This window comes from Maniola hyperantus, chromosome 27 (genome assembly GCF_902806685.2).
Source record: "Maniola hyperantus chromosome 27, iAphHyp1.2, whole genome shotgun sequence".
Classification (NCBI taxonomy): domain Eukaryota; kingdom Metazoa; phylum Arthropoda; class Insecta; order Lepidoptera; family Nymphalidae; genus Maniola; species Maniola hyperantus.
Genome location: NC_048562.1, coordinates 4672491 through 4699288, shown reverse-complemented (window position 1 = coordinate 4699288; position 26798 = coordinate 4672491). Strand labels below are relative to the sequence as shown.

The following is a 26798-nucleotide window of genomic DNA, read 5'->3' as shown; positions in this document are numbered from 1 at the left end:
CACTTGGCCCGCGTGGTGGACTATGGCCAAACTCTTTTCATTCTGAGAGGAGACCCGCTCAGTAGTGAGATTGTTGTTGCTGATGATGATGATGATGACGATGATGATGATGATGATGATGATGATGATGATGATGATGATGATGATGATGATGATGATGATGATGATGATGATGATGATGATGATGGTGGTGATGATGATGATGATGATGAAATTGCCGGCAATTTTATCGCCCACTTAACAGTACAACTAACCTTCGATAGCCATTTGGAAATGCTCCTTATCGGTGCTCAGCTCACGCGCCAACGTGTCCCTCTCTTTCTGCCACGTCTCTTTCTCTTTTCTGTATTTAGTTTCTATCTCTTTCTTTTCTTCCATAAGCCGTTTGTTGACGTCCTTTTCTTCCGTCAACTCTACTCGAAGGTTGTTTAGGAGGTTATCCTTATTGTGGATGTCGACTTTGAGGGTTTTGGCTTCGATTTCTACCAGTTTTAGGGTTTCTAGTTTTGCCCTGTGAAAGATATTTTTTATTAGTATTTGCCTTATAGCCTTGTGATATTAAGACTTCATTCATACTAATATTATCTAAATATATAAAAGGAAAAAGTGACTGACCTACCGACTGACTGACTTACTGATCTATCAACGTACAGCTCAAACTACTGGACGGATCGGGCTAAATTTTGCATGCAGAGCTATTATGACGTAGGCATCCGCTAAAATCCTTTCTTAGGAACTCGCAAACGCACACATTCAGTGTACCTTACTTATACCGATACGACTTGAGCCACTCGCCTTCGTGAAATGCATAAACTATCCCTCAATTCAGCAATCTGACCCTGCAATAGTTCAATCTTCCTTGTATGACCTTGGACCTTGGTTTTTTCGATAAAAAAAATGGGCACTGAATATATTTTTGGCATTTTCGGTCTTGGGGTCTCACCTCAATTCAGCAATCTGAGCCTGCAGCGGTTCAACCTTCTTGGCTTTCCCGAGTGCATCCTCCAGTTTGTGTTGGAGACTGATGATCTTGTTCTCCAGACCCTTGTTGAGGGACTTGACGTGGTCCAAGCTCCTCGCTTCGAGGATATTATATGAGACGACAGAACTCCCCCCCCCCCCCCCCCCCCACTCAAGAGAGAACTCTTTTGCAAGAATTTCCAGTGATAAATAAACGTACGAGCGGGGGCACACGATGCGTTGCGGCGGCGGTGCGGCGCCGGAGCGGTGTCGCTGCGTCGTCTGACATAGAAATATCTGTGGCAAGTCACACGATGCGCTCCGGCGCCGCACCGGACTTGCAGCCACCGAGACGAGGCGGGGAAGGGTGAATGCGTTGCGACGTCGGAGCGGCACCGCTCAGTTGTTTTTTAAATCAGACTGTTCAATGCCGCTACGGCGCCACTGCGACATAACAACGTTGCGGCGCCGCACCGCTCGTGTGCCCGCTGATACGGTGAAATCTTTGCGGTGCGGCGCCGCAACGCATCGTGTGGGGCACACGTGTCAGTCTGTGTGATGGATAAAAAAGGGGTCACGACCCTCAACAATGAGATAAACGAAGCAGAGAAAGAGAGAATTAAAAAATATCATCGATCAGTTATCTTCAAGAGCTTGAAGTCTACCAATTGTACGGAGGTTTCCTAGAGAGTTACATAGAGAGTTAGGTCTCACCTCAGTTCAGCAATTTGAGCCTGCAGCGGTTCAACCTTCTTGGCTTTCCCGAGTGCATCCTCCAGTTTGTGTTGGAGACTGATGATCTTGTTCTCCAGACCCTTGTTGAGGGACTTGACGTGGTCCAAGCTCCTCGCTTCGATGCGCAGGCGTTTGTACTGACAGCGAGCTAGGAAACGACGTATCTGAAAGATTTTCATTACAATTTTTTTGGGGTTGCGTACCTCAAAAGGAAAAAGGAGCCCTTATAGGATCACTTTGTTGTCCGTCTGTCCGTCGTGTCTGTGAAGAAAACCTATAGGGTACTTCCTGTTGACCTAGAACCATGAAATTTGGTAGGTAGTTAGGTCTTATAGCACAAGTAAAGGAATAAATCCGAAACCTAGCCCTTGTAAGTTGCAGCCTAAGATAGCAGGCTAACCTGGAAAGGGGTATGGTAGTTTCACTTAAGGCCATACCCTGACTGGCTGACTGACTGATCTATCAACGCACAGTTCAAACTGCTGGACGGATCGGGCTGAAATTTGGCATGCAGATAGCTATTATGACGTAGACATCCGCTACGAAAGGATTTTTGAAAATTCAACCCCTAAGGGGGTAAAATAGGGGTTCGAAATTTGTTTCAAAGTCAAAAGATTTATTTACTACTCTTTTTGATAGTCAGATATTGGATTTTTTTTTATTATGGAGCACATACAGCTTTTACATTTTTACTTAGCTACTTATTTCTAGTTTGTACATATGCCTATTAAGTGTTCACTCATTTACATTATATCTATTGAAATTTGTAAGATATAGTGGTGATAATTATTACGCAAAATTAAAACTAAAGCTACGAGGGTCCCAAACGCGCCCAGGTCTGAGAAGAGCCCACAACAAACAAACAAACGTTTAGTCGACGCGAACGAAGTCGCGGGCTAGTATTACACATAGGGACAGACGGTACGAAGCGGCTTTGTTTTATACTATCTATGTAGAGACTTACCGAGGCCTGTGCTACTATGATCTTTCGCATTTTAATCTTAATCTTTCTTCTGACGAGGTACCCGCGCGCGTAGCGTTGCATGCCGATAGTCTGTGGACAAAAGTACAATTTTTTTTCAGAGATGATATAAATTGGGTATTTTCCTACTTTTGAATTTGATAAATATTATTACTTTATTATAAACTAGCTTATGCTCGCGACTTCGTCCGCGTGGACTACAAAATTTCAAAACCCTATTTCACCCCCTTAGGAGTTGAATTTGCAAAAATCCTTTCTTAGCGGATGCCTACGTCATAATAGCTATCTGCATGCCAAATTTCAGCCCAATCCGTCCAGTAGTTTGAGCTGTGCGTTGATAGATCAGTCAGTCAGTCAGTCAGTCATTCAGTCAGTCAGTCAGTCAGTCACCTTTTCCTTTTATATATATAGACTAGGATAAAAATAATGACGTACTCTGAAATATTAAAATCCAACAAAGATTTACAAAGTGACAGGCATTTTAATTTTGGTCTTCTATCCCTTTCTCGCAAAACGTAAATTTGTATGAAACCGCACGAAGCTTCTATGGCATTAGCAAGGTGTGACGTCAAAATGCTATATCGCTATCTCTGTCTAATCGGAAATATTTAAATGCTTATAACTTTTTGTTATTTGATCGATTTAATTAGTATTTTCAGTTTACGTCATTATTTTTATTCTAGTTTATAATAAAGTAATAAAAAATTGGAGTCAAATACCCAATTTACAGTATAATCTAAACCCAAAGGAGTATGCCCATGACAGTACTCTCACAAGAAGCATTGTACCTCATTTTATTTTATTTATTGACTGACAACCAGACAAAGCAGTTCGAAATGAGGATATCTTACCAGTTTAAGGATCTTCTTATTCTTATACAGCTTCCTGGCCATGTAGCCTCGTGCGCGCGCTTGTATGCCGATGGCCAGTTTCCTTATCCTCTGATACTTGAGCCTGGCGAGCCAGCCGCGCACCGTCTTCTGAAGTTTGATGGCCGCTCGGTTGCGACGGATCTCTTGACACTTTCTGTTGAGAAAAAGGGGAAGGTTTAAACATTGTTCTTATATTTATATGTCAGTATAGCCTCACACAGATCTCAAGGTGCTGGAATGACGACCTCGCACCAGAAGACGCAGCGTTGGAAGACCCCCCACTAGGTGGACGGACGACAACAGACGAGACGCAGGGAGTCGCTGGATGGCGGTGGCGCAAGACCGTGGCGTGTGGAAGTCCCTACAAGAGACCTATGTCCAGCAGACGTCTGTCGGTTGATGATGATGATGATGATATAGCCTCTGTAAATATGCGCTACCTGGTATTATAAGCGCAGTTTCTTACTCACCGTCGAATCAAGTAGTCTTTAGTACAGACGCGCAGAATAATTTCTATAGATCTGCAGACACTAATCCAAATATATAAAAGGAAAGGGTGACTGACTGACTGACTGACTGACTGACTGATCTATCAACGCACAGCTCAAACTACTGGACGGATCGGGCTGAAATTTGGCATGCAGATAGCTATTATGACGTAGGCATCCGCTAAGAAAGGATTTTTGAAAATTCAACCCCTAAGGGGGTGAAATAGGGGTTTGAAATTTGTGAAGTCCACGCGGACGAAGTCGCGAGCATAAGCTAGTCCATACTAATATTATAAATGCGAAAGTGTATATGTCTGTCTGTCTGTCTGTTTGCTAGATTTTCAGGGCCCAAAAGTTTAACCGATTTTGATGAAATTTGGTACAGAATTAGCTTACGTCCCGGGGAAGGACAGGCTACTTTTATTCCGGAAAATCAAAGAACTCCCACGGGATTCTTAAAGGCCCGTATGTTTATCCGATTTATATGAAACTAGATGATGGCTGCAACTTTGTCCGCGTGGATTTATGTTTTTGAAAATCCCGTGGGAACTGTTTAATTTTCCGGGATAAAAAGTTTTTTTTCCAAATTTCGTCGAAATCGGTTGAACGGTTGAGCCGTGAAAAGCTAGCAGACAGACAGACACACTTTCGCATTTATAATATTAGTATGGATTTGGTACAAAGGTAGCTTGCATCCCGGAAATTGACATACGCAACTATTTATCCCAGAAAATAAGAGTTCCGACAGGATTTTCAAAAACCTAAATTCACGCGGACGAAGTCGCGGGCATCCTCTAGTCCTAAATATACTATCTGAAATCACGAGCGAAGTGAGCGCAGTTTTTTACTCACCGTCGAACCAAGAATCCTTTGGCGTGCGCTTGAATGCCGCGTATAGCGCGCGTCAGACGCATGTATCGTCGCCGCGCTAGAAAGCCGCGCACGCAACTTTGCACACGCACGCAGTATAGTCTTTGTAAGTCCGCACGCACTTTTTCTAAATACGCCACCTGGTGAGAGAAATGGGGTTATTTAGGGGACGGACGTGATGGATATCTATACTAATATTATAAATAGGTGACGTTTGTAAAGCTGAAGCTGAAGCTGTGATAGCCTAGTGGTTAGGACGTCCACCTTCTAATCGGAGGTCGGGGGTTCGATCCCGGGCACGCACCTCTAACTTTTCGGAGTTATGTGCGTTTTAAGTAATTAAATATCACTTGCTTTAATGGTGAAGGAAAACATCGTGAGGAAACCTGCATGCCTGAGAGTTCTCCATAATGTTTTCAAAGGTGTGTGAAGTCTACCAATCCGCACATGGCCAGCGTGGTAGACTATGGCCAAAACCATTCTCACTCTAAGAGGAGACCCGTGCTCTGTAGTGAGCCTGCGATGGGTTGATCACGAAGTTTTTTTTTCCTTAGTAACATAGGTCATATTATTTTCAAAAAAATTAGAGGGCCCTACGAAAATTGCAATAAGTTACGAAGTCGTACGAAGTCGGGGCGAGTCGCTAGTAGATAGTATAAATCAGTACCCATATTATAAATTCGAAAGTGTGTTTGTTTGTTGGTTTGTCCTTCAATCACGTCGCAACGGAGCAACGGATCGACGTGCTTTTTTGCATGGGCATAGCTAAAGACTTGGAGAGTGACATAAGCTACTTTTTATCCCGGGAAATCAAAGAGTTCCTGCCCCCCTAGCATGGGCAGGAGACAAAAATTTTATCCCCCAATTATATCCACTGACGAGGGATAAAATTTACTTGTCCACCTCTCAAAGCACGGCAACAGGGGAGAGGAGAAGTTTATCCCTAATTCGGGGACAATTTTATCCTCGACATTAGACGTGGGTTTAAGTTTATTCTCATAGAACTTAAAAAATCAAAACATGTCTCGCGGTACCTGTTGGGTTTAGGTTATGTTTGGGTTGTGTTTGGGTTATGTTTGGGTTGTGTTTGTGTTATGTTTGGGTTGTGTTTGGGTTATGTTTGGAATATGGTTGGGAACCCCAACATAAACCCAACATAGGTCCCAAATACCAATTACCATTAACCCAATAAAGGTAAAGGAAAAGATCCAAAAACCGAAAAGTCCCCTGTTTTATTCACTGTGGATAATTATATCCACCCGTGAGCCCATGCTCGGAGAGTGGATAAAGCTGTCGGAGGGGATAAAGATTTTATCCTTTCCCCGGGGAGAAAATTATATCCCCGCCCATGCTAACCCTGCTGCGGGTTTTAAAAACCTAAATCCACGCGTACAAAGTCGCGGGCATCAGCTAGTGGTATAGTACCTGTCCAGCTCTGAAGAAGATCTTGGTAGCGCCGAACTGGTACTTGTCCGTGGCCTTCACGTGTTTGAGCAAAATCTTCGAGCACGTCGCTTTGATGTTCGCCCGGTCGATGTCTTTGAAGCAACAGAGAAGGCGGTATCTGCGAATAAATGCCATTTAAATGCGTCGTATGCAGTGGCGTGCAGCTCATAGAAGCATAAACACACTGCTTACCCTCATTGTAATAAATGAATGCTTATTTTACATTATAACCTGCCATAAAATAAGTTCATACCTAAATGCATACTCTGGCTTGAACTCCTGTGCACGCCACTGGTCGTATGGCCTAGTTGTGACAACGCATATCTAACAACTGCGATTGTTAAGCAACGCTGATCCAAGTCAGTATCTGGATGGGTGACCGATTTTGGAGGTCCAAAGGTATTTTTGTTCCCTCCGTGCCTCGTAAAGCACGTCAAGCCATCGGCCCCGGTTATTATCACTAACATCTGATCCAAAACGCATGATACCGTAGCTAGCCGCCATGTTAATTCCGACTGTGACGTCACAAAGACACCGTTGATTACCAATCCGAGTGACGTCATGACAGCTCATGAACCTAAAAAGATGGCGGGTAGCGTTTTTGTAGCGAAATTTAAAATGCAAAATTTTAACGCATATTTATTGCACTTATCGATGTATAAAACTTTTGTAATTTTTTTAGTAGTTTATTATCACTTTAGGATGAAATTAAGACACTTTTCAAAAAACCGGCCAAGTGCGAGCAGGCTCCAGCACCGAGGGTTTCCGTAGTGCAGTCGTATTTTTTCGACATTTTGCACGATAAATCAAAAACTGTGATTCATAAAAATAAATAAAAATCTGTTTTAGAATGCACAGGCGAAGCCCTTTCATATGATACCCCACTTGATATAGTTATCTTACTTTGATAATTGAAAATACTAATTATTAGTTCATGACCACAATTTTTTTTTGTGTGATGTAACCACAAATTCACGTTTTCAGATTTTTCCCCTAAAGCCAGCTATAAGACCCACCTACCTGCCAAATTTCATGATACTAGGTCAACAGGAAGTACCCTGTAGGTTTCTTGACAGACAGACAGACAGACAACAAAGTGATCCTATAAGGGTTCCGTTTTTCCTTTTGAGGTACGGAACCCTAAAAAGGGGTAAAATATCCTACTGTGCCTTGTAAGGTCTATAAATTGCAATCACAAATCGAATGATGTGGAGGTGACCCTCCTGCTCGTTTGCTCGCTATATCTGTTAAAAAAAAAAAATATGTTGCATGCTGCATCATACAGACTTGTCTATTTCAGCGGACTGTAGCAAATTAAGCTTTTGGGTTAGAAATGTCGTCCCGATCGAATGGTAACAGTCAGATACGATAGTCGTTCAACGGTATATTAACCGTTATGACATAGTGGGAACGCGGCCTTAAGAAGTTGTCACTTCAAAAAAAATTTTTACAAAAAAAAAAAACAGACTTCGATACACAAACACTAAAAATTCAAAAATAATTTAATTTATTACCGAATATATTATGTAAAAAAAGAGTTGATATAGTTCCATAATAATATTTTTGGTGCCGGTGCCAATTAGCTTCAGCTGCGCGAATCGTCTAGACTTCGAATTTTTATGAGACTCCACAATGGCACCTCATTGGCACCGACCCCAAAAAATATTATTATGGAACTATATCAACTCTTGTATACATAATATATTCGGTAATAAATTAAATTATTTTTGAATTTTTAGTGTTTGTGTATCGAAACCAGTTTTTATTTTTTTTGTAAAAAAAAATTATTTCACAATTTTTAGTGGCCCCATGGTATTAAAATATGCTATGACTGGTTAAAAATCTACTGTTTACTAAGCTATTACACTGATCGCGAGCAATTTACTCTTATCCGTTGAGGAGTTCCATTATCTATCTTCGAAGATGTTCATCAGATCTTCACCAAATTTAAATGGGACCAACTTTGAAGTATACCCTTTCAAACAAAAAAAGAATTTTCAAAATCGGTCCAGGCGTCTTCGAGTAATCGGGGAACATACATAAAATAAAATAAAAAGATTCCGAAGAATTGAGAACCTCCTCCTTTTTTTGAAGTCGGTTAATTACCTACCTCTGAAAGAAGTCTTGGTAAAGCCATCTCGATGGAAAACCGGCTGAGGAAATTCGTATCGTCTCCAGCACCCCGCAAGCTCTGAAACAATATTACAAAATTATTTACGAACACAATAAAAGAATTATCTAATTTCGTGCAGTCGTTCGAAAGTTATGCGACTCATTTTTGTTTACATAAGGCAGGCATTCAACGCTCTCATTACATAATAAACTTATGCTATACGACCCGACCGATACGATATGCTCGACGACCTCCCTGGCGCAGTGGTGAGCGCTGTGGTCTTAATAGTGGGAGGTCCCGGGTTCGATTCCTGGCAGGGATTTGGAATTTTATAATTTCTTAATTTCTGGTCTGGTCTGGTGGGAGGCTTCGGCCGTGGCTGGTTACCACCCTACCGGCAAAGCCGTGCCGCCAAGCGATTTAGCGTTCCGGTACGATGCTGTGTAGAAACCAAAGGGACATGGGTTTATTAAAAACTGCCATACCCCTTCCAGGTTAGCCCGCTATCATCTTAGACTGCATCATCACTTACCACCAGGTGAGATTGCAGTCAAGTGCTAACTTGTATCTGAATTAAAAAAAAAAAAAAAAATACAAGCAAGCTCTAATGCCTGTATGGACGTATGTTATACATCTCTGGGGGTGTACTAAACCGACCAATGTTCAAGTAATACAGAGATTCCAGAACAAAGTACTCAGGGAAATAACAAATGCACCCTGGTATGTAAGAAATCACGATCTCCACAGGGACCTTAAGATAGAGTTCGTAAACAAAACCATCCAAAAGTACGCAGAAGCTCACCAACATCGACTTCGCCATCATGTTAATTTGGAGGCTGTGAAGCTTCTAGATAACATGGATATCAAAAGGAGGCTCAAAAGAACCAAGCCGTTCGAATTAGTGTTAAAAAGTACATAAGTGCAGCGTTTGTGTAATAGTGCTTGTGCTACTTTATTTTTCTAGGTCACAAGAACATAGTGAACTGTAAGTACGTGTTAGAATAAACTAAGGACAGTTATTGGACTGTAAATTAGATTTAAAAATTAATCATAAGTAGAAGTTTAAGCTAGAATAATATTACTTATTAGCCCATAGGCTAGATGGTAGTAGTAATAAAGCTGCCATTTTATAATGGTGCTTTATGGTAGAAAAAAAAAAAAAATTAATTTACATAAGATTACCCAAAATATATAAATTATCCCTTATAATCATTATACGGGATAATTTATCTCATATCCTCACGCGCGTCGTGGGTCAGCCATCTTGAATCGATTTGTATAAATACGGGTGTTTGAAGGTTTTGAACTCTTGATAAGCCTGTACGCGTTAGATGAGAAGCCTCTTATGTGAGAGGATATTTTAATAACTTATCCAAAAATTAGTTTATTTTACTTTACTGAGCCCCAAACGAGCCAACTCACCTCAGCTGGTTGACGGCTCTAGCAGCGTCGAACTGGAAGGCAGACTTGGTATCGTTGGGTTTGATGCAGCGCACGTAGTGGGGAGTGGTCGCCGACAGCGTGGCCATCAATGCAGAGAGTGACGCTCGGAATTGTGCCCCCACTGTTTGTTTCTGACCGGAAGCGCGGCGTGGAGGTTGCTACAAGATTTTATAGGTCAAATAAGGTCAAAAGGTCACTTCTACGGTTTAAAAGGAATGGTGCCAATTGGCTGCATTTCCGCGCTGGACAGCCAGGATAATTCTTTGCGCAAAAAATGAGCCAGCCCTTCTGTCACCAGATGAGGCTACTAACCATGTTGGTGTTTGTTAACCTTCCCCAAATCGCATGAAAGTGGTACAGATTCCGAGCACATCTATCTCTGTTTAGAGATAAGCATTTCCAATGTAACTTAATTTATTATTACTTTGTAACTACAATTTTGGTACATGAAAAATAAAAATAAATAAATAAATAATAAACTTTAGAGTATTCTCATCCTCTTCTTACTAACGTAATATGAAAAGGACAGACACAGTTTGACCATTTTTTAATTTAATTTAGAGCTGTCAAACCTCGTGACTGCAGCTGCCAGTCGCGAGCCTATTGTTTAAATTTGTAGCGTACACTAACATTTACAACATTAGCCATGTTAAATGACTAATATTCCCCTTTTTCCTCTCCAACTAAGCGTGAAGCTTGTGCGAGGAGTAGGTACGACAATAGTGCAACGGGCGGGGTTTGAACCGTCGACCTTTCGGTTTTCAGTCCACTCCTTTACCAGTTGAGCTATTGAGGCTCTTTAAAATTAAAATTAATGTTCCGTCCTTTTTTAGCAATATTAAAAGAAAAAGATGCAGATACTCTAAATTTAGTTAAGAGAAAGACAAGAGAATCGGCGCCATTGTCTACTAAAATTTTAACTTTGTATCAAACCCAAACTTTTTAAAAGCACTTACAGTGAGACTCCCAAGTGGCATAGAAGGGGTGGTCCTCCTTCTAGAAGGAGGCGGCAAGGTCGCAGAATGGTCCACCGGTGAGTCAGCAAATATGACATGGACAAGTCGGCAGCATGTTGCAGATTTGATACATTCCAGTTGCTCTTCCAACACTGTGTCTCGGTTCTTTTCCAGGAATCCACCGCATTGGTATTCCACGTTGTCCGCAAAATGCTTTATTATGAACGCTGGAACAAAATTGAGACATGATATTTTTTCTAGGTTTTCTAAGTTTTGGAAAAGAACTAATATTCAGATTGGGTATTATCAGTACCCTTATTATAAATGCGAAAGTGTTTGTTTGTTGGTTTGTCCTTCAATCACGTCGCAACGGTGCAACGGGATGACGTGATTTTTTTGCATGGGTATAGATAAACCTCAATAGCTCAACCGGTATAGGAGTGGACTGAAAACCGAAAGGTCGACGGTTCAAACCCCGCCCGTTGCACTATTGTCGTACCTACTCCTAGCACAAGCCTGACGCTTAATTGGAGAGGAAAGGGGAATATTAGTCATTTAATATGGCTAATATTCTTTCTTTCTTTCTTTAAAAAAAAAAAAAAAAGACCTGGAGAGTGACATAGGCTACTTTTTATCCCGGAAAATCAAAGAGTTCCTATGGGATCTTTAAAAAACCTAATTCCACGCGGACGAAGTCGCGGGCATCAGCTATCAGCTAGTAGTCTACTAGCTGATAGCTGACTAGAGAGAGAGTGACACAAACCTAGTGGCTTAGCTTACTGACTTCGAAAACCTAGGAAACAACCTCGTAGGCTATATGGCGAACAAACATTGGCCAATCACTCACCAGCAGCGTTGCCAAAACTTGGCTAGGGGTTTATTTGGCGAATAATGCAGCTTGAATGAATGAATGAATGAATGAATTATTTATTCAATAAAATGCAGGTACAATAGGTTGAAACAATGTTTGATGAGCCTTATACATTTTACCGTAACTGGTGTTTGAATATTATTACCTTAAATTAAAAACATAAAAATAAGCAGGAATTAAAATACAAGTTATACATAGACTTCATAGGTACAATCAAAACAAAATATTAGTAATGAATAAAATGTCAACATAATAGAAGTCCAAATTAATTATTGTTAATAACTTAAAATATCCTTATCCGTTACATAGTCCTTGGCCATGAACCATTGCTTGAAATAGACTATAGAGAGAATGACACAAACCTTGGCCTGGCTCATTGGCTTCGAAAACCTGGGAAACAACCTCGTAGGCTATATGGCGAACAAACATTGGCCAATCACTCACCAGCAGCGTTGCCAAAACTTGGCTAGGGGTTTATTTAGCGAATAATGCAGCTTGGCCATGAACCATTGCTTGAAATAGACTATAGAGAGAATGACACAAACCTTGGCCTGGCTCATTGGCTTCGAAAACCTGGGAAACAACCTCGTAGGCTATATGGCGAACAAACATTGGCCAATCACTCACCAGCAGCGTTGCCAAAACTTGGCTAGGGGTTTATTTGGCGAATAATGCAGCTTGGCCATGAACCATTGCTTGAAATAGACTATAGAGAGAATGACACAAACCTTGGCCTGGCTCATTGGCTTCGAAAACCTGGGAAACAACCTCGTAGGCTATATGGCGAACAAACATTGGCCAATCACTCACCAGCGTTGCCAAAACTTGGCTAGGGGTTTATTTGGCGAATAATGCAGCTTGGCCATGAACCATTGCTTGAAATAGACTATACAGAGAATGACACAAACCTTGGCCTGGCTCATTGGCTTCGAAAACCTGGGAAACAACCTCGTAGGCTATATGGCGAACAAACATTGGCCAATCACTCACCAGCAGCGTTGCCAAAACTTGGCTAGGGGTTTATTTGGCGAATAATGCAGCTTGGCCATGAACCATTGCTTGAAATAGACTATAGAGAGAATGACACAAACCTTGGCCTGGCTCATTGGCTTCGAAAACCTGGGAAACAACCTCGTAGGCTATATGGCGAACAAACATTGGCCAATCACTCACCAGCAGCGTTGCCAAAACTTGGCTAGGGGTTTATTTGGCGAATAATGCAGCTTGGCCATGAACCATTGCTTGAAATAGACTATAGAGAGAATGACACAAACCTTGGCCTGGCTCATTGGCTTCGAAAACCTGGGAAACAACCTCGTAGGCTATATGGCGAACAAACATTGGCCAATCACTCACCAGCAGCGTTGCCAAAACTTGGCTAGGGGTTTATTTGGCGAATAATGCAGCTTGGCCATGAACCATTGCTTGAAATAGACTATAGAGAGAATGACACAAACCTTGGCCTGGCTTATTGGCTTCGAAAACCTGGGAAACAACCTCGTAGGCTATATGGCGAACAAACATTGGCCAATCACTCACCAGCAGCGTTGCCAAAACTTGGCTAGGGGTTTATTTGGCGAATAATGCAGCTTGGCCATGAACCATTGCTTGAAATAGACTATAGAGAGAATGACACAAACCTTGGCCTGGCTCATTGGCTTCGAAAACCTGGGAAACAACCTCGTAGGCTATATGGCGAACAAACATTGGCCAATCACTCACCAGCAGCGTTGCCAAAACTTGGCTAGGGGTTTATTTGGCGAATAATGCAGCTTGGCCATGAACCATTGCTTGAAATAGACTATAGAGAGAATGACACAAACCTTGGCCTGGCTCATTGGCTTCGAAAACCTGGGAAACAACCTCGTAGGCTATATGGCGAACAAACATTGGCCAATCACTCACCAGCGTTGCCAAAACTTGGCTAGGGGTTTATTTGGCGAATAATGCAGCTTGGCCATGAACCATTGCTTGAAATAGACTATACAGAGAATGACACAAACCTTGGCCTGGCTCATTGGCTTCGAAAACCTGGGAAACAACCTCGTAGGCTATATGGCGAACAAACATTGGCCAATCACTCACCAGCAGCGTTGCCAAAACTTGGCTAGGGGTTTATTTGGCGAATAATGCAGCTTGGCCATGAACCATTGCTTGAAATAGACTATAGAGAGAATGACACAAACCTTGGCCTGGCTCATTGGCTTCGAAAACCTGGGAAACAACCTCGTAGGCTATATGGCGAACAAACATTGGCCAATCACTCACCAGCGTTGCCAAAACTTGGCTAGGGGTTTATTTGGCGAATAATGCAGCTTGGCCATGAACCATTGCTTGAAATAGACTATAGAGAGAATGACACAAACCTTGGCCTGGCTCATTGGCTTCGAAAACCTGGGAAACAACCTCGTAGGCTATATGGCGAACAAACATTGGCCAATCACTCACCAGCAGCGTTGCCAAAACTTGGCTAGGGGTTTATTTGGCGAATAATGCAGCTTGGCCATGAACCATTGCTTGAAATAGACTATAGAGAGAATGACACAAACCTTGGCCTGGCTCATTGGCTTCGAAAACCTGGGAAACAACCTCGTAGGCTATATGGCGAACAAACATTGGCCAATCACTCACCAGCAGCGTTGCCAAAACTTGGCTAGGGGTTTATTTAGCGAATAATGCAGCTTGGCCATGAACCATTGCTTGAAATAGACTATAGAGAGAATGACACAAACCTTGGCCTGGCTTATTGGCTTCGAAAACCTGGGAAACAACCTCGTAGGCTATATGGAAAACAAACATTGGCCAATCACTCACCAGCGTTGCCAAACCTCGGCTTGAGGAAGTGCGGGTACTTGGCGCACTTGTCGTGCAGCTTGGCCACGAAGCCATGGTCGGAGCCCTGCGGCACGCGACACTCCTCGTCCAAGAGCGCTAGCACTCCGAGGCGGTCCTCTATCAGGTCTATACAAGGTTGGTTGTCGTAGAAGTCTATCATTTTCCACGATATCTCTTCCTAAAGAACAGAAAAAATTTATTGGTTTTTTTTTTTGGTTTCCGTACCGCAAAAGGAAAAACGGAACCCTTATAGGATCACTTTGTTGTCTGTCTGTCTGTCTGTAGGTCTGTCAAGAAACCTACAGGGTACTTCCCGTTGACCTTGAATCATGAAATTTGGCAGGTAGGTAGGTCTTATATCAGACGTTCGGGGAAAAATCTGAAAACGGTGAATTTGTGGTTACGTCACACAAAAAAAATTAAATTGTGGTCATGAACTAAAAATTTGTATTTTCAATTTTCGAAGTAAGATAACTATATCATATGAAAGGGCTTTATCTGTGCATTCTAAAACAGATTTTTATTTATTTATTTTTATGCGTCATAGTTTTTGAATTATCGTGCAAAATGTCGAAAAAATACGACTGTAGTACGGAACCCTCGTTGAGCGAGCCTGACTCGCATTTGGCCGGTTTTTAGGGGTCCGTACCTCAAAAAGAAAAAAGGAACCCTTATAGGATTACTTCGTTGCTGATAAGGGGAATCAAAACGTATAGGGTACTTCCCATTGACCTAGAATCATGAAATTTGGTAGGTAGGTGGGTCTTATAGCACAAGTATAATGGGCAAGGCACAGTTCAAAAAGCGATGGACATTGAGGTCCCAAGGTGCTGGAACGGCGGCCTTGCACGGGAAAACGCAGCGTTGGCGGACCCTTCACTAGGTGGACAGACGACACCAATAGACAATGAACCAAAAGCTTAATTTGCTATAATCCGCTGAAACAGGTCGAATCTGTATGGTGCAACATGCAGCATGCGAAATGCACCGCCCGCCCTCCCACTGCTAAACATGCAGGAAGAAGCAGCCACCAGGCAAGCAATACTCACCACCACCACACAGCACCACACAAATCCCTAACACACTCGACGCACGTTTCACCCCGACACCGGAGCATCCTCAGGAGATGTACACCTTAATTTACAATTGTGCATTGTAAGGTCTACAATCTACATCTCCTAAGGATGCTACGGGGTCGGGGCGAAACGTGCGTCGAGTGTGTTTGGGATTTGTGTGGTGCTGCGTGGTGGTGGTGCGTATTGCTTGCTTGGTGGGTGCTTCTTCCTGCATGTTGCACCATACAGATTCGACCTGTTTCAGCGGATTATAGCAAACTAGCTTATGCTCGCGACTTCGTAAGCGTGGACTACACAAATTTCAAACCCGTATTTCACCCCCTTAGGGGTTGAATTTTAAAAAATCCTTTCTTAGCGGATGCCTACGTCATTATAGCTATCTGCATGCAAAATTTCAGCCCGATCCGTCCAGTAGTTTGAGCTGTGCGTTGATAGATCAGTCAGTCAGTCAGTCAGTCAGTCAGTCACCTTTACTTTTATATATTTAGATTAAGCTTTTGGTTCATTGTATATCATGGACTTCCGCAAAGTAGCGCCTGCTTCTATACGACATCAATAGAGTCGCAGAAAGCCGCTTGATATTTCCCCTCCAAATATAATATGGGTATCTTCAAGTCAAGAGTGAATAGGCATCTTCTAGGCGCGCTTCATCTTAGGCTGCATCGTCACTTGCCACCAGGTCTGATTGCAGCCAAGCGCTAGTCTATAAATTAAAAAAAAACGGTAACGGCGGCGCAAGACCGTGGCGTGTGGAAGTACAAGAGTCCTATGTCCAGCAGAGGACGTCTATCGGTTGATGATGATGAAGGATTCATCATCATCATCAACATCATCAACCAATAGACATCCACTGCTGGACATAGGTCTCTTGTAGGGACTTCCACACGCCACGGTCTTGCACCGCCGCCATCCAGGATGAAGGATTACCTTTATATATTCGTCCTGCTCCAACTTGAAGACATGCGAGTTGAACTGCTGTTGAAGCTTCTCGTTGGCGTAGTTGATGCAGAACTGCTCGAACGAGTTGATCTCGAACGTCTCGAAGCCGTAGATGTCCAGGACACCTGCGACAAATAATTCAATCTCCTGAATTTATGCTTATACTGCTTAGTATGAGATTTTATATCACTCCAACATTTATAGAATTCAAGACTCAGTAACGCCAAAGTAGGATGGGCTTAAAGGCAATTGCTTTTAAGTCTAAAATTTAGTACTATCGATGTTAGTTTCGCAAGATTTCCATTTGTATCGCTGTCTTACTACCGCCAGTTCAAGTTTACTAGAGTATACATAGATGTAGACTCTATTTACTCACGAATAAAGTGCTTTTTTGCATGACCAATATCCAACGCCGCCCTCTGTATATCCATTATTGAAACTATAACTTACCTTTCTTGAAATTTAGACTCTATTGCTTAATGAATAAAGTTGTTTTTGCATGAGCAGTATCCAACGTCATAATAAAAGGACGCTTTTGAGACAATTTAAATTAGACTCTATTTACTTACCTATAAAGTGTTTTTTCGCATGACCAGTATCCAAAGCCCTGTTGACAGCTTGAACGAGCCACGCGAACAGTTCTCCATACATTATCTTCGCTAAAGCGTCCCTTGCGTAAGCCGCCCTCTGTATATCCATTCTTGAAACTATAACTTACCTTTCTTGAAATTTAGACTCTATTGCTTGATGAATAAAATTGTTTTTGCATGAGCAGTATCCAACGTCATAATAAAAGGACGCTTTTGAGACAATTTAAATTAGACTCTATTTACTTACCTATAAAGTGTTTTTTCGCATGACCAGTATCCAAAGCCCTGTTCACAGCTTGAACGAGCCACGCGAACAGTTCTCCATACATTCTCTTCGCTAAAGCATCTCTAGCGAACGCCGCCCTCTGTATGTCCATTCTTGAAACTATAACTTCATGGGCTGACGCTATTCGTCGATGCGTCAGCCATCTTGAAAGTTCCAATTTTGAAATGCCCAATAGCGAGCATACTGTTATTAGGTGGGGGTCGTCTGACTGTAACAACATTTAACTAAATCAGTCAACTACTGATGGAATCACTTGATTTATCATCATCATCATCATCATCATGATCTATCAGGATCAACCCATCGCCGGCTCACTACAGAACACAGGTCTCCTCTCAGAGTGAGAAGGTTTTTGGCCATAGTCTACCACGCTGGTCATGTGCTGATTGGTAGACTTCACACACTGTTGAGAACTTTATGGAGAACTCTCCGGCATACAGGTTTCCTCAGAATGTATTCCTTCACCGTTAAAGCAAGTGACATTTAATTATTTAAATCGCACATAGGTAACTCCTCAAAGTTAGAGGTGCGTGCCCGGCATCGAACCTTGGACCTCCCGAGGTTTTAACCACCGCTTCATCGAAGATAATTTAATTGTACCATAGAAAAGCAGTGAAAAACTATTATTTATGTTTGTTTTTTAGCTAGGAACTAGCTTATTTTCACGACTTCGTCCGCGTAGACTACCCAAATTTTAAACAACTATTTCACCACCTTAGGGGTTGAATATTCAAAAATCCTTTCTTAGCGGATGCCTACGTCATAATAGCTATTTGCATGCCAAATTTCAGCCCGATCCGTCCAGTAGTTAGAGCTGTGCGTTGATAGATCAGTCAGTCACCTTTTCTGTTATATATTTAGACTAGCTTATGCTCGCGACCTCATCCGCTTGGACTTCCTAAATTTCAAACCCCTATTTCACCCCCTAAGGGGTTAAATTTTCAAAAATTCTTTCTTACCGGATGCCTACGTCATAATAGCTATCTGCATGAAAAATTTCAGCCCAATCAATCCGAGTAGTTAGAGCTGTGCGTTGATATATCAGTCAGTCAGTCCTTTCCCTTTTTGCTGACGCGCGCAACTTCGTACGCGTGGATTTAGGTTTTTAATAATCCTGTGGGAGCTCTTTGATTTTCCGGGATAAAAAGTAGCCTATGCCACTCTCCAGGTCTTTAACTATACCCATGCAAAAAATCACGTCAATCGGTTGCTCCTATGCGACGTAATTGAAGGACAAACCAACAAACAAACACACTTTCGTAGTTATAAAATAGGGGTAGTGATATATTTAGATCTCAGGAAAGGGAGGGATAAACAAACTCACTTCAATATAAGCACCCTCAACGTCCTCTTCGGAGGAAGTGAGCTCCACGTTGCCCAGATGCAATATGGCCGCCAGCACCGTGAACATGTTCTGCTGCTCCGATTCCGTTACACCTGCCGATTATTATTTTTTACAGCAAAAGTTTAATACGCAACATATACCTATAGTTTTTTCGTAGCGTGCATTGTGCGGGTGACAAGCAAGAGTTTACTATGACTAGAAATTGGACAAGCAAGAGTTTACTATGACTAGAAATTGGACAAGCAAGAGTTTACTATGACTAGAAATTGGACAAGCAAGAGTTTACTATGACTAGAAATTGGACAAGCAAGAGTTTACTATGACTAGAAATTGGACAAGTAAGAGTTAACTATGACTAGAAATTGGACAAGCAAGAGTTTACTATGACTAGAAATTGGACAAGCAAGAGTTTACTATGACTAGAAATTGGACAAGCAAGAGTTAACTATGACTAGAAATTGGACAAGCAAGAGTTTACTATGACTAGAAATTGGACAAGCAAGAGTTTACTATGACTAGAAATTGGACAAGCAAGAGTTTACTATGACTAGAAATTGGACAAGCAAGAGTTAACTATGACTAGAAATTGGACAACGTTTAATAGAAACTAGCTTATTCCTGCGACTTTGTCCGCGTGGATTAAACAAATTTCAAACCTCAATTTTACCTCCTTAGGGATTGAATTTTCTAAAATCCTGTCTTAGGTGATTTAACTCAAAGCTTGGGGGAAGTTACCTAAAGTGCTGAGCGCGTTTTTGGTCTCGTTGAAAGCTTTGAGGTCATTCACACCATCGATTTCTGGGCTGCCTCCTTGGTTCAGGTAGTGAAAGCAGTCTTGGTGATCTGAAACAAGAAAACAGTTTCAAAAATACTGAAGTACACGATAGCATGTTAGAAAGAGACATCAATATACAATAACAAAGAGAAGGAAAGGGACAAAACACTCACCCAGCTTCAAGTCCGGCATTTGTCTTGCAGCGGCGCACAGCTGGTAGAATATATGGTAGTTCCTCTCTCCCGCGCTTTGGTACGTTACTCGGGACTTTTCTAAGAGATAAGTGCGCATGCTCGCACCGCATATCCGATATTCGGTGTCAAAGTGGATCTCTATGAACTTGCCGAAACGGGACGAGTTGTCGTTTCGAGTTGTTTTTGCGTTGCCTATGGCCTGGAAAGAGAAAAATTGCATGGGTATAGTTAAAGACCTGGAGAGTGACATAGGCTAATTTTTATTCCGGATAATCAAAAGTTCCCTTGGGATTTTTAAAAACCTAAATCCACGCGTACGAAGTCGCGGGCATCAGCTAGTAAAATAATAATTTTAAAAATCTCGGTCTATTTGGGCTGCAAACTGCCAAAACCAATCTCGGCTTTTTATCTAGTGCTTCGGTCTAAAAGTGTGGTGTAAATTGTTCACTTTTCGTTTTGTCTAAATAAAAAAAAATAAAAAAAACCCCTCTACTGCATAAATACCAAAAAGTATGACAACTTTAACATATAGTCCGTAAAAAAATAGACTCCACACGACATTTTAACTCTATGGGTCAACTGTCATGTCAAAAGTAAGGGTTCACCTTTAAAATAAGGACTAAGGTATAAACAAAGTCACTAACCTCCATGATGGGACTGGAGGCGAGTACTTTCCTCTCCACTTGCGTCTCGCTCACGTTGCCTCGCACGGCCGCGAAGTATCGCATCGCGTATTTCGCTGACACCGTCTTACCAGCTCCCGATTCGCCGCTTACTAAAATAAAAACCGGCCAAGTGCGAGTCAGGCTCGCGCAATGAGGGTTCCGTACTACAGTCGTATTTTTTCGACATTTTGCACGATAATTCAAAAACTATGATGCATAAAAATAAATAAAAATCTGTTTTAGAATGTACAGGTGAAGAACTTTCATATGATACCCCACTTGATATAGTCACTCACTTCGAAAGTTGAAAATACTAATTATTAGTTCATGACCACAATTTAATTTTTTTTGTGTGATCTAACCCTAAATTCACGGTTTTCAGATTTTTCCCCAAATGTCAGCTACAAGATCTACATACCTGCCAAATTTCATGATTCTAGGTCAACGGGAAGTACCCTGTAGGTTTCTTGACAGACAGACAGACAGACAGACAGACAATAAAGTGATCCCAAGGGTTCCGTTTTTCCTTTTGAGATACGGAACCCTAAAAAGTATTAGCAGTCACTCTCAAATGTGTAGTGATAGCCTAGTGGTTAGGACGTCCGCCTTCTAATCGGAGGTCGGGGGTTCGATCCCGGGCACGCACTTCTAACTTTTTAAGTGCGAGTCAGACTCGCGCACGTCCTACAATCGTATTTTCTTGACATTATGCACAATAAATCAAAAACTATTATGCCTAAAAATAAATAAAAATCTGTTTTAGAATGTACAAGTAACGCCCTTTCATATGATACCCCACTTTGTATAGTAATCTTACTTTGAAAGTTGCAAATAGCAATATTTGTTCATAAACACATTTTAATTTTTTCTTGTGATGTGACCACAAAACGGTTTCCAGATTTTTCCCCTCATGTCTGCCTACCTACCTATCTTCTTGCCAAATTTCATGATTCTAGGTCAACGGGAAGTTCCCTATAGGTTTCTTGACAGACCGACAGACAGACAGACAGGTAAAAAGACAGACAGACAACAAAGTGATCCTATAAGGACTCCGTTTTTCCTTTTGAGGTACGGAACCCAAAAAATTATTAATTCTACCTATAATACTCTGGTCCCTCCTTTCCCTCTCCAGTTTAGTGTAGGCCTCTTCGGACACCGCGAATATATGAGGATCCAGGTCTCCCATGGACTGGCCACGATACGCCATTATCGTTTCATCACCTAGAAAAAAATGAAAATATATTACCTGGTTGTCTGTCTGTCTTTTCACAGCTTATCTGTTTAACAGATTTTGACCTGAAGTACAGAGATAGATTGCATCCTGGTAAATAACTTAAGCTAAAAACCTTATATTTCAGAAAATCAAAGAGTTTTCACCACCAACATTGAACACACCTAGTCACTGTGACATTTCTGGTCACATGACACACTTGGTCACAGTAACAGCTGGTCACTCTGTGACACACCTGGTCACTGTGACACGCCTAGTCACTGTGACACAACAACTATGACATACCAGACTTTGCAGTACCGCGGGCTTGTGTAGGTAACACAGCGAGGTGAGATCTAACTTTATATTCCGGAAAATCAAAGAGTTTTCCACAGATTTTTTGAAACCTAAATCCACGCGGACGAAGTTGTGGGCAGCATCTAGTAATCACTACCCATATCTCCACTCATATTATAAATGCGAAAATGTGTTTGTTTATTGGTTTGTATTTCAATCACGCCGCAAGGGAGCTACGGATTGACCTGATTTTTACATGAATATAGCTGAAGACCTGAAAAGTCACATAGGCTACTTTTTATTTCGGAAAATCAACGAGCACGGAATTTTTAATAATCTAAATTGTGGACGAAGTCGCGGGCATCAACTAGTCAATATGTAGAACCAAATCAAATAACGTATTACGGAAACATCATAAAGATTAAGTCATACCATATATAGGCAAATCATAGTATGGGTTGATAGCGACTAGCACGATCCCGCAATATGTGTAGATGGCATTTCGATCGCAGAATCTGAAATAACAAGAAAACATTACAAAATACTCACCTAAATAAATTATTAAAGCCGTCCATTATTTTGTTAAACATTAAAAGTTTTCAAATTTTATGCAAGCACAAACATTAAACACACTGAGTCACTGTGACACTTCTGGTCACATGACACACTTGGTTACAGTGACACACGTGGTCACTGTGACACGCCTGGTCACTGTGCCGCACCAGGTCACTAAGACATAACTGACTTTAATATTGTGCAGTACCGCCGGCTCGTGTAGGTAAGACAGCGAGGTGAGATCATTCTAACCGATGAGCAGCGATGGATTCTTTAAGGAGGACAGTTTTGTCACGTCCGTAATCTATGTGCACTGGTCACTGACACACTTGTCACTGTGACACAACTAGTCACTCTGACACAATGGGTCACTTACACACCTGGTCACTGTGACGCACCAGGTCACTATGACATACCTGACTTTAAGATTGTGTAGTACCGCCGGCTCGTGTAGGTAAGACAGCGAAGTGAGATCATTTTGACCGATGAGCAGCGACGGGTTTCTTAGCGGAGGCAATTTCTTTTCATCTGTTATCTGTGGACAAGAATTAAATTAAAGAAAAGAAACTGCGTAACCTTGTGTCCAAAGTTCGTGATTTTCGAAATACTTTTTTCGTTCAATCCGGCATTTGTTTTTGGCAACGCCGCCAGCTCGTGCAGCGAGATAAATTCAAGGTTAGGAATCGTTTTACATGACACGATAGAAGTTAATAAATCGCCGTCTGCGCAGGTACAAGGTCAGAAGTTTACCGTGAAACTATCTGTACTTACTTTGATCTGTCGTATTTCGCGTCTGGTCGACTTTGACGATGAGGACTCCGGAGCGGTAGTCGCTTGTGACGGTGGCGCCCTGCCACACCTGCACTGGATGCTCCAGCCATACTTAGTGTTTCACAAAGACACGACGAATGAACCAATGCGCAGTTGAATAGACACCGTTACCGTCGTCCTTCACTTTGTACCACCAAATAGATCAATGATGACACATCTGGTCACTGCGACTGTGACACACCTTGTCACTATGACATACCTGACTAAAATTGTGCAGTGCAACCAGCTCGTGCAGGTAAAAGACGCTGACGTAAGATCAAGATTAACCGTTTTTCTGCGTGTAAGGAACAGAACTTACTTTGATCTGTCGTATTTCGCCAGTCTGGTCGACTTTGACGATGAGGACTCCGGAGCGGTAGTCGCTTGTGACGGTGGCGCCCTCCCACACCTGCACTGGATGCTCCACCCATACTTTGGCGTCCTGCAAAGGATTAATATCATCCAATATCATCAACAACCCCCATCATCATCACCAACCTATCATCATCATGAACCCATCATCATCATCACCAAACCATCCTATCAAGTGCGGATCCATTGGACATAGTCTGCTACTGTCATGCTCTAATGCACTAATGAAGTTAAAAGTAGTTTTGACTGTAACCTACAGTACGCGGTAGAAAGTAAAAAAAAAAAGTAATGTGCATCGGCCTTTAGAATGACATTTCGGCTTTCTAGAGCGATATTTCTGTCACTCATACCTATAGACGTTTTGTCGGTCTCAACGACAAAGACAAATGCTCTACAAAAAAATGCTATCTCCTTTTAAAGGTCGATGTACATTACTTTCTGCTGCGTACTGTACCTTCTGTACACCCATTTGGGATGGTGTCACAGATGAAAATGTTACATTTGTACTTTGTTTTTATCTGTGACACCAATAACGAATAAATGCATTTTCTTTCTTTCTTCTTAATTTTTTTTTTACTAAAAAAAAATCTCATTTTCTGAAGTCGGTTAAAAACACAAAGTAAATACAAATGAAAAATTTATTTAGGAATAATTTAATTACAATTTTTTTTAAGGAAATAGCAAAAAGGTTAGTCGACATCACAGGAGACGGAAGAGCTGGCAGCTACCTCGGACAAAGAATTAGCCTAGCTATTCAAAGGGGGAACGCTGCCAGTATCTTCGGAACCTTGCCTAAAGGGACTCCTTTTAATAATATATTTTAGTTATAATATTATATTTTTATTAATTAATTAACTTTTAATTTGTATCTTTTTAAAATGTAATAAATAAACTTACATAATTATTATGTCCTACTTTTGTAAAATTATAAAATTACAGTGAGTATAATACAAATGATCATAACTACAAATACTTCGTGCTAATTCCAGTTAATTGAATTACCTAGCGATTATTTCATGCTTACTTAGACGTCTGCTATCACAGAGGGACCGACACTAATTCGTTATTTAATTAGTTTAACCGCTGCGAATATACGTTGTGATTTCAGACTTCAAAAACCGGCCAAGTGCGAGTCAGAGTCAGAGTCGCGCAACGAGGGTTTCGTACTAGAGTCGTATTTTGTCGACATTTTGCGCGATAAATCAAAAACTATGATGCATAAAAACAAATAAAAATCTGTTTTAGAATGTACAGGTTATATGAAAGGGTACTCCGTACTGTACATTCTGAAACAGATTTTTATTTATTTTCGTCATCTAGTTTTAAGTCGGTTAAAAAAGTAGCCTATCTTACTCCTTGGTTTATCTTCTACTTATCTGTGAAAGTCCCATGAAAAAAGGTTCAGCCGTTCCGGAGATTAGCCCGTTCAAACAGACAGACAGACAAATTTTTCAAAATGTGTGATTCAGTTATGGTATAGTTCAAATAACCATATGAGCTTAATTAGAGGTAGTTATTTCAGACAGACAGATAGACACTTAAATTTTTTAATTAGTATAGATTTTCAATAATAAAGCGTAATAAGGATCGATTCTTTTTTAAGGACCTTTCATTCCATCTCGCGGAATCCAGGGGGACCGGAGGGCTGGCAGTTACCTCGGTCAGCATATTAGTCTGGCCATTCAACGAGGTAACGCTGCCAGCGTTCTGGGCACCCTGCCTCGTTGCGGTGGTTTAGATGATATTTTCGATCTGTAATTTTTATGTTCAACTAGCTGATGCCCACGACTTCGTCCGCGTGGAATTGGGTTTTTAAAAATCCTTTGGGATCTTTGATTTTCCGGGATGTCCTTCCCCGGGATGTAAGCTATCTTTGTACCAAATTTCTTCAAAAACGGTTGAACGGTTGAGCCGTGAAAAGCTAGCAGACAGACAGACACACTTTCTCATTTATAATCTTAGTATGGATTGTTTAGATTTGTTTTATTAATTGAATAGAATAAAATTTTAAATGTGTTTTGCAAAAATAAAAATCTAATCGTAATAAGTAGGTACATATAACAATACTGAGTCATAATGATGGAATCCATTATCATCGAAACACTAACTGGATTCCAATAAGATTAACGTCAAATGTCACTCATTTCATTTTGCTCCGTTTTACTTTTAACCTTTAGTAGGTACTTAATAATTCTATGGTTTTAACTGTAGCCTTCACTTACTTATGTTCTATACTTTTCCTTGGCTTGTTTAAAAGATAAACAAAATGCAGAAAATTTCTTGGAGAAATACGTAAGCGACTCAATGTACTCGGCGCTTCAGAGCTTCTGCAGTTTTTAGGGTTCCGTACCGCAACAGTAAAAAACTCTTATACAATCAGTTTGTTGTCTGTCTGTCTGTCAAGAAACCTATAGGGTACTTCCCGTTGACCTATAGAATCATGAAATTTGGCAGGTACGTAAATCTTAGAGCACACGTAAGGGGAAAAATATGAAAACTGCGAATTTGTGGTTACATCACAAAAAAACCGGCCAAGTGCGAGTCAGGCTCGCGCAATGAGGGTTCCGTACTACAGTCATATTTTTTCGACATTTTGCAAGATAATTCAAAAACTATGATGCATAAATATAAATAAAAATCTGTTTTGGAATGCACAAGTGAAGCCCTTTCATATGATACCCCACTTGATATAGTTATCTTACTTCGAAAATTGAAAATACTAATTATTAGTTTATGACCACAATTTAATTTTTTTTGTGTGATGTGACCACAAATTCAGTTTTCAGACTTTTCCCTTAAAGCCGGCTATAAGACCAACCTACCTGCCAAATTTCATGATTCTAGGTCAACAGGAAGTACCCTGTAGGTTTCTTGATTGACAGACAGACAGACAGACAACAAAGTGATCCTATAAGGGTTCCGATTTTCCTTTTGAGGTACGGAACCTTAAAAAATTTAAATGTGTTCATGAACAATAATTAGTATTTTCAATTTTTTTTATTTTGAATTGATTTCTGAAAAATTTTAATTGTGTGACTTATGCAGTTTATGAAACGACTGATTCAATTAATATGTCTACCTCCTGTTTGGGTGTCCAGAGTTCAATCAAGAGC

The 26798-nt window shown here is 41.2% G+C and overlaps 1 protein-coding gene across 8 annotated transcripts in view; it reads right to left on the bottom strand.

The window, feature by feature from the left end:
• Window positions 1-26798, bottom strand: part of didum (dilute class unconventional myosin) — a 56081-nt gene that overhangs the window by 27505 nt on the left and 1778 nt on the right. For all 8 annotated transcript variants that reach the window (XM_034982730.2, XM_069507841.1, XM_069507846.1 and 5 more), the window contains exons 2-21: window positions 23633-23755; window positions 22920-23038; window positions 22381-22463; window positions 21540-21662; window positions 20421-20551; window positions 19756-19975; window positions 19543-19650; window positions 18787-18899; window positions 17424-17670; window positions 16575-16711; window positions 14551-14749; window positions 10866-11092; window positions 9889-10067; window positions 8464-8544; window positions 6333-6471; window positions 4890-5047; window positions 3529-3703; window positions 2660-2749; window positions 1675-1859; window positions 255-511 (exon numbers count right to left, since the gene is read on the bottom strand). In XM_034982730.2, coding sequence (XP_034838621.1) covers window positions 255-511; window positions 1675-1859; window positions 2660-2749; window positions 3529-3703; window positions 4890-5047; window positions 6333-6471; window positions 8464-8544; window positions 9889-10067; window positions 10866-11092; window positions 14551-14749; window positions 16575-16711; window positions 17424-17670; window positions 18787-18899; window positions 19543-19650; window positions 19756-19975; window positions 20421-20551; window positions 21540-21662; window positions 22381-22463; window positions 22920-23038; window positions 23633-23755 — 3094 coding nt within the window. The remainder of the gene's footprint in view (window positions 1-254; window positions 512-1674; window positions 1860-2659; window positions 2750-3528; window positions 3704-4889; window positions 5048-6332; window positions 6472-8463; window positions 8545-9888; window positions 10068-10865; window positions 11093-14550; window positions 14750-16574; window positions 16712-17423; window positions 17671-18786; window positions 18900-19542; window positions 19651-19755; window positions 19976-20420; window positions 20552-21539; window positions 21663-22380; window positions 22464-22919; window positions 23039-23632; window positions 23756-26798) is intronic.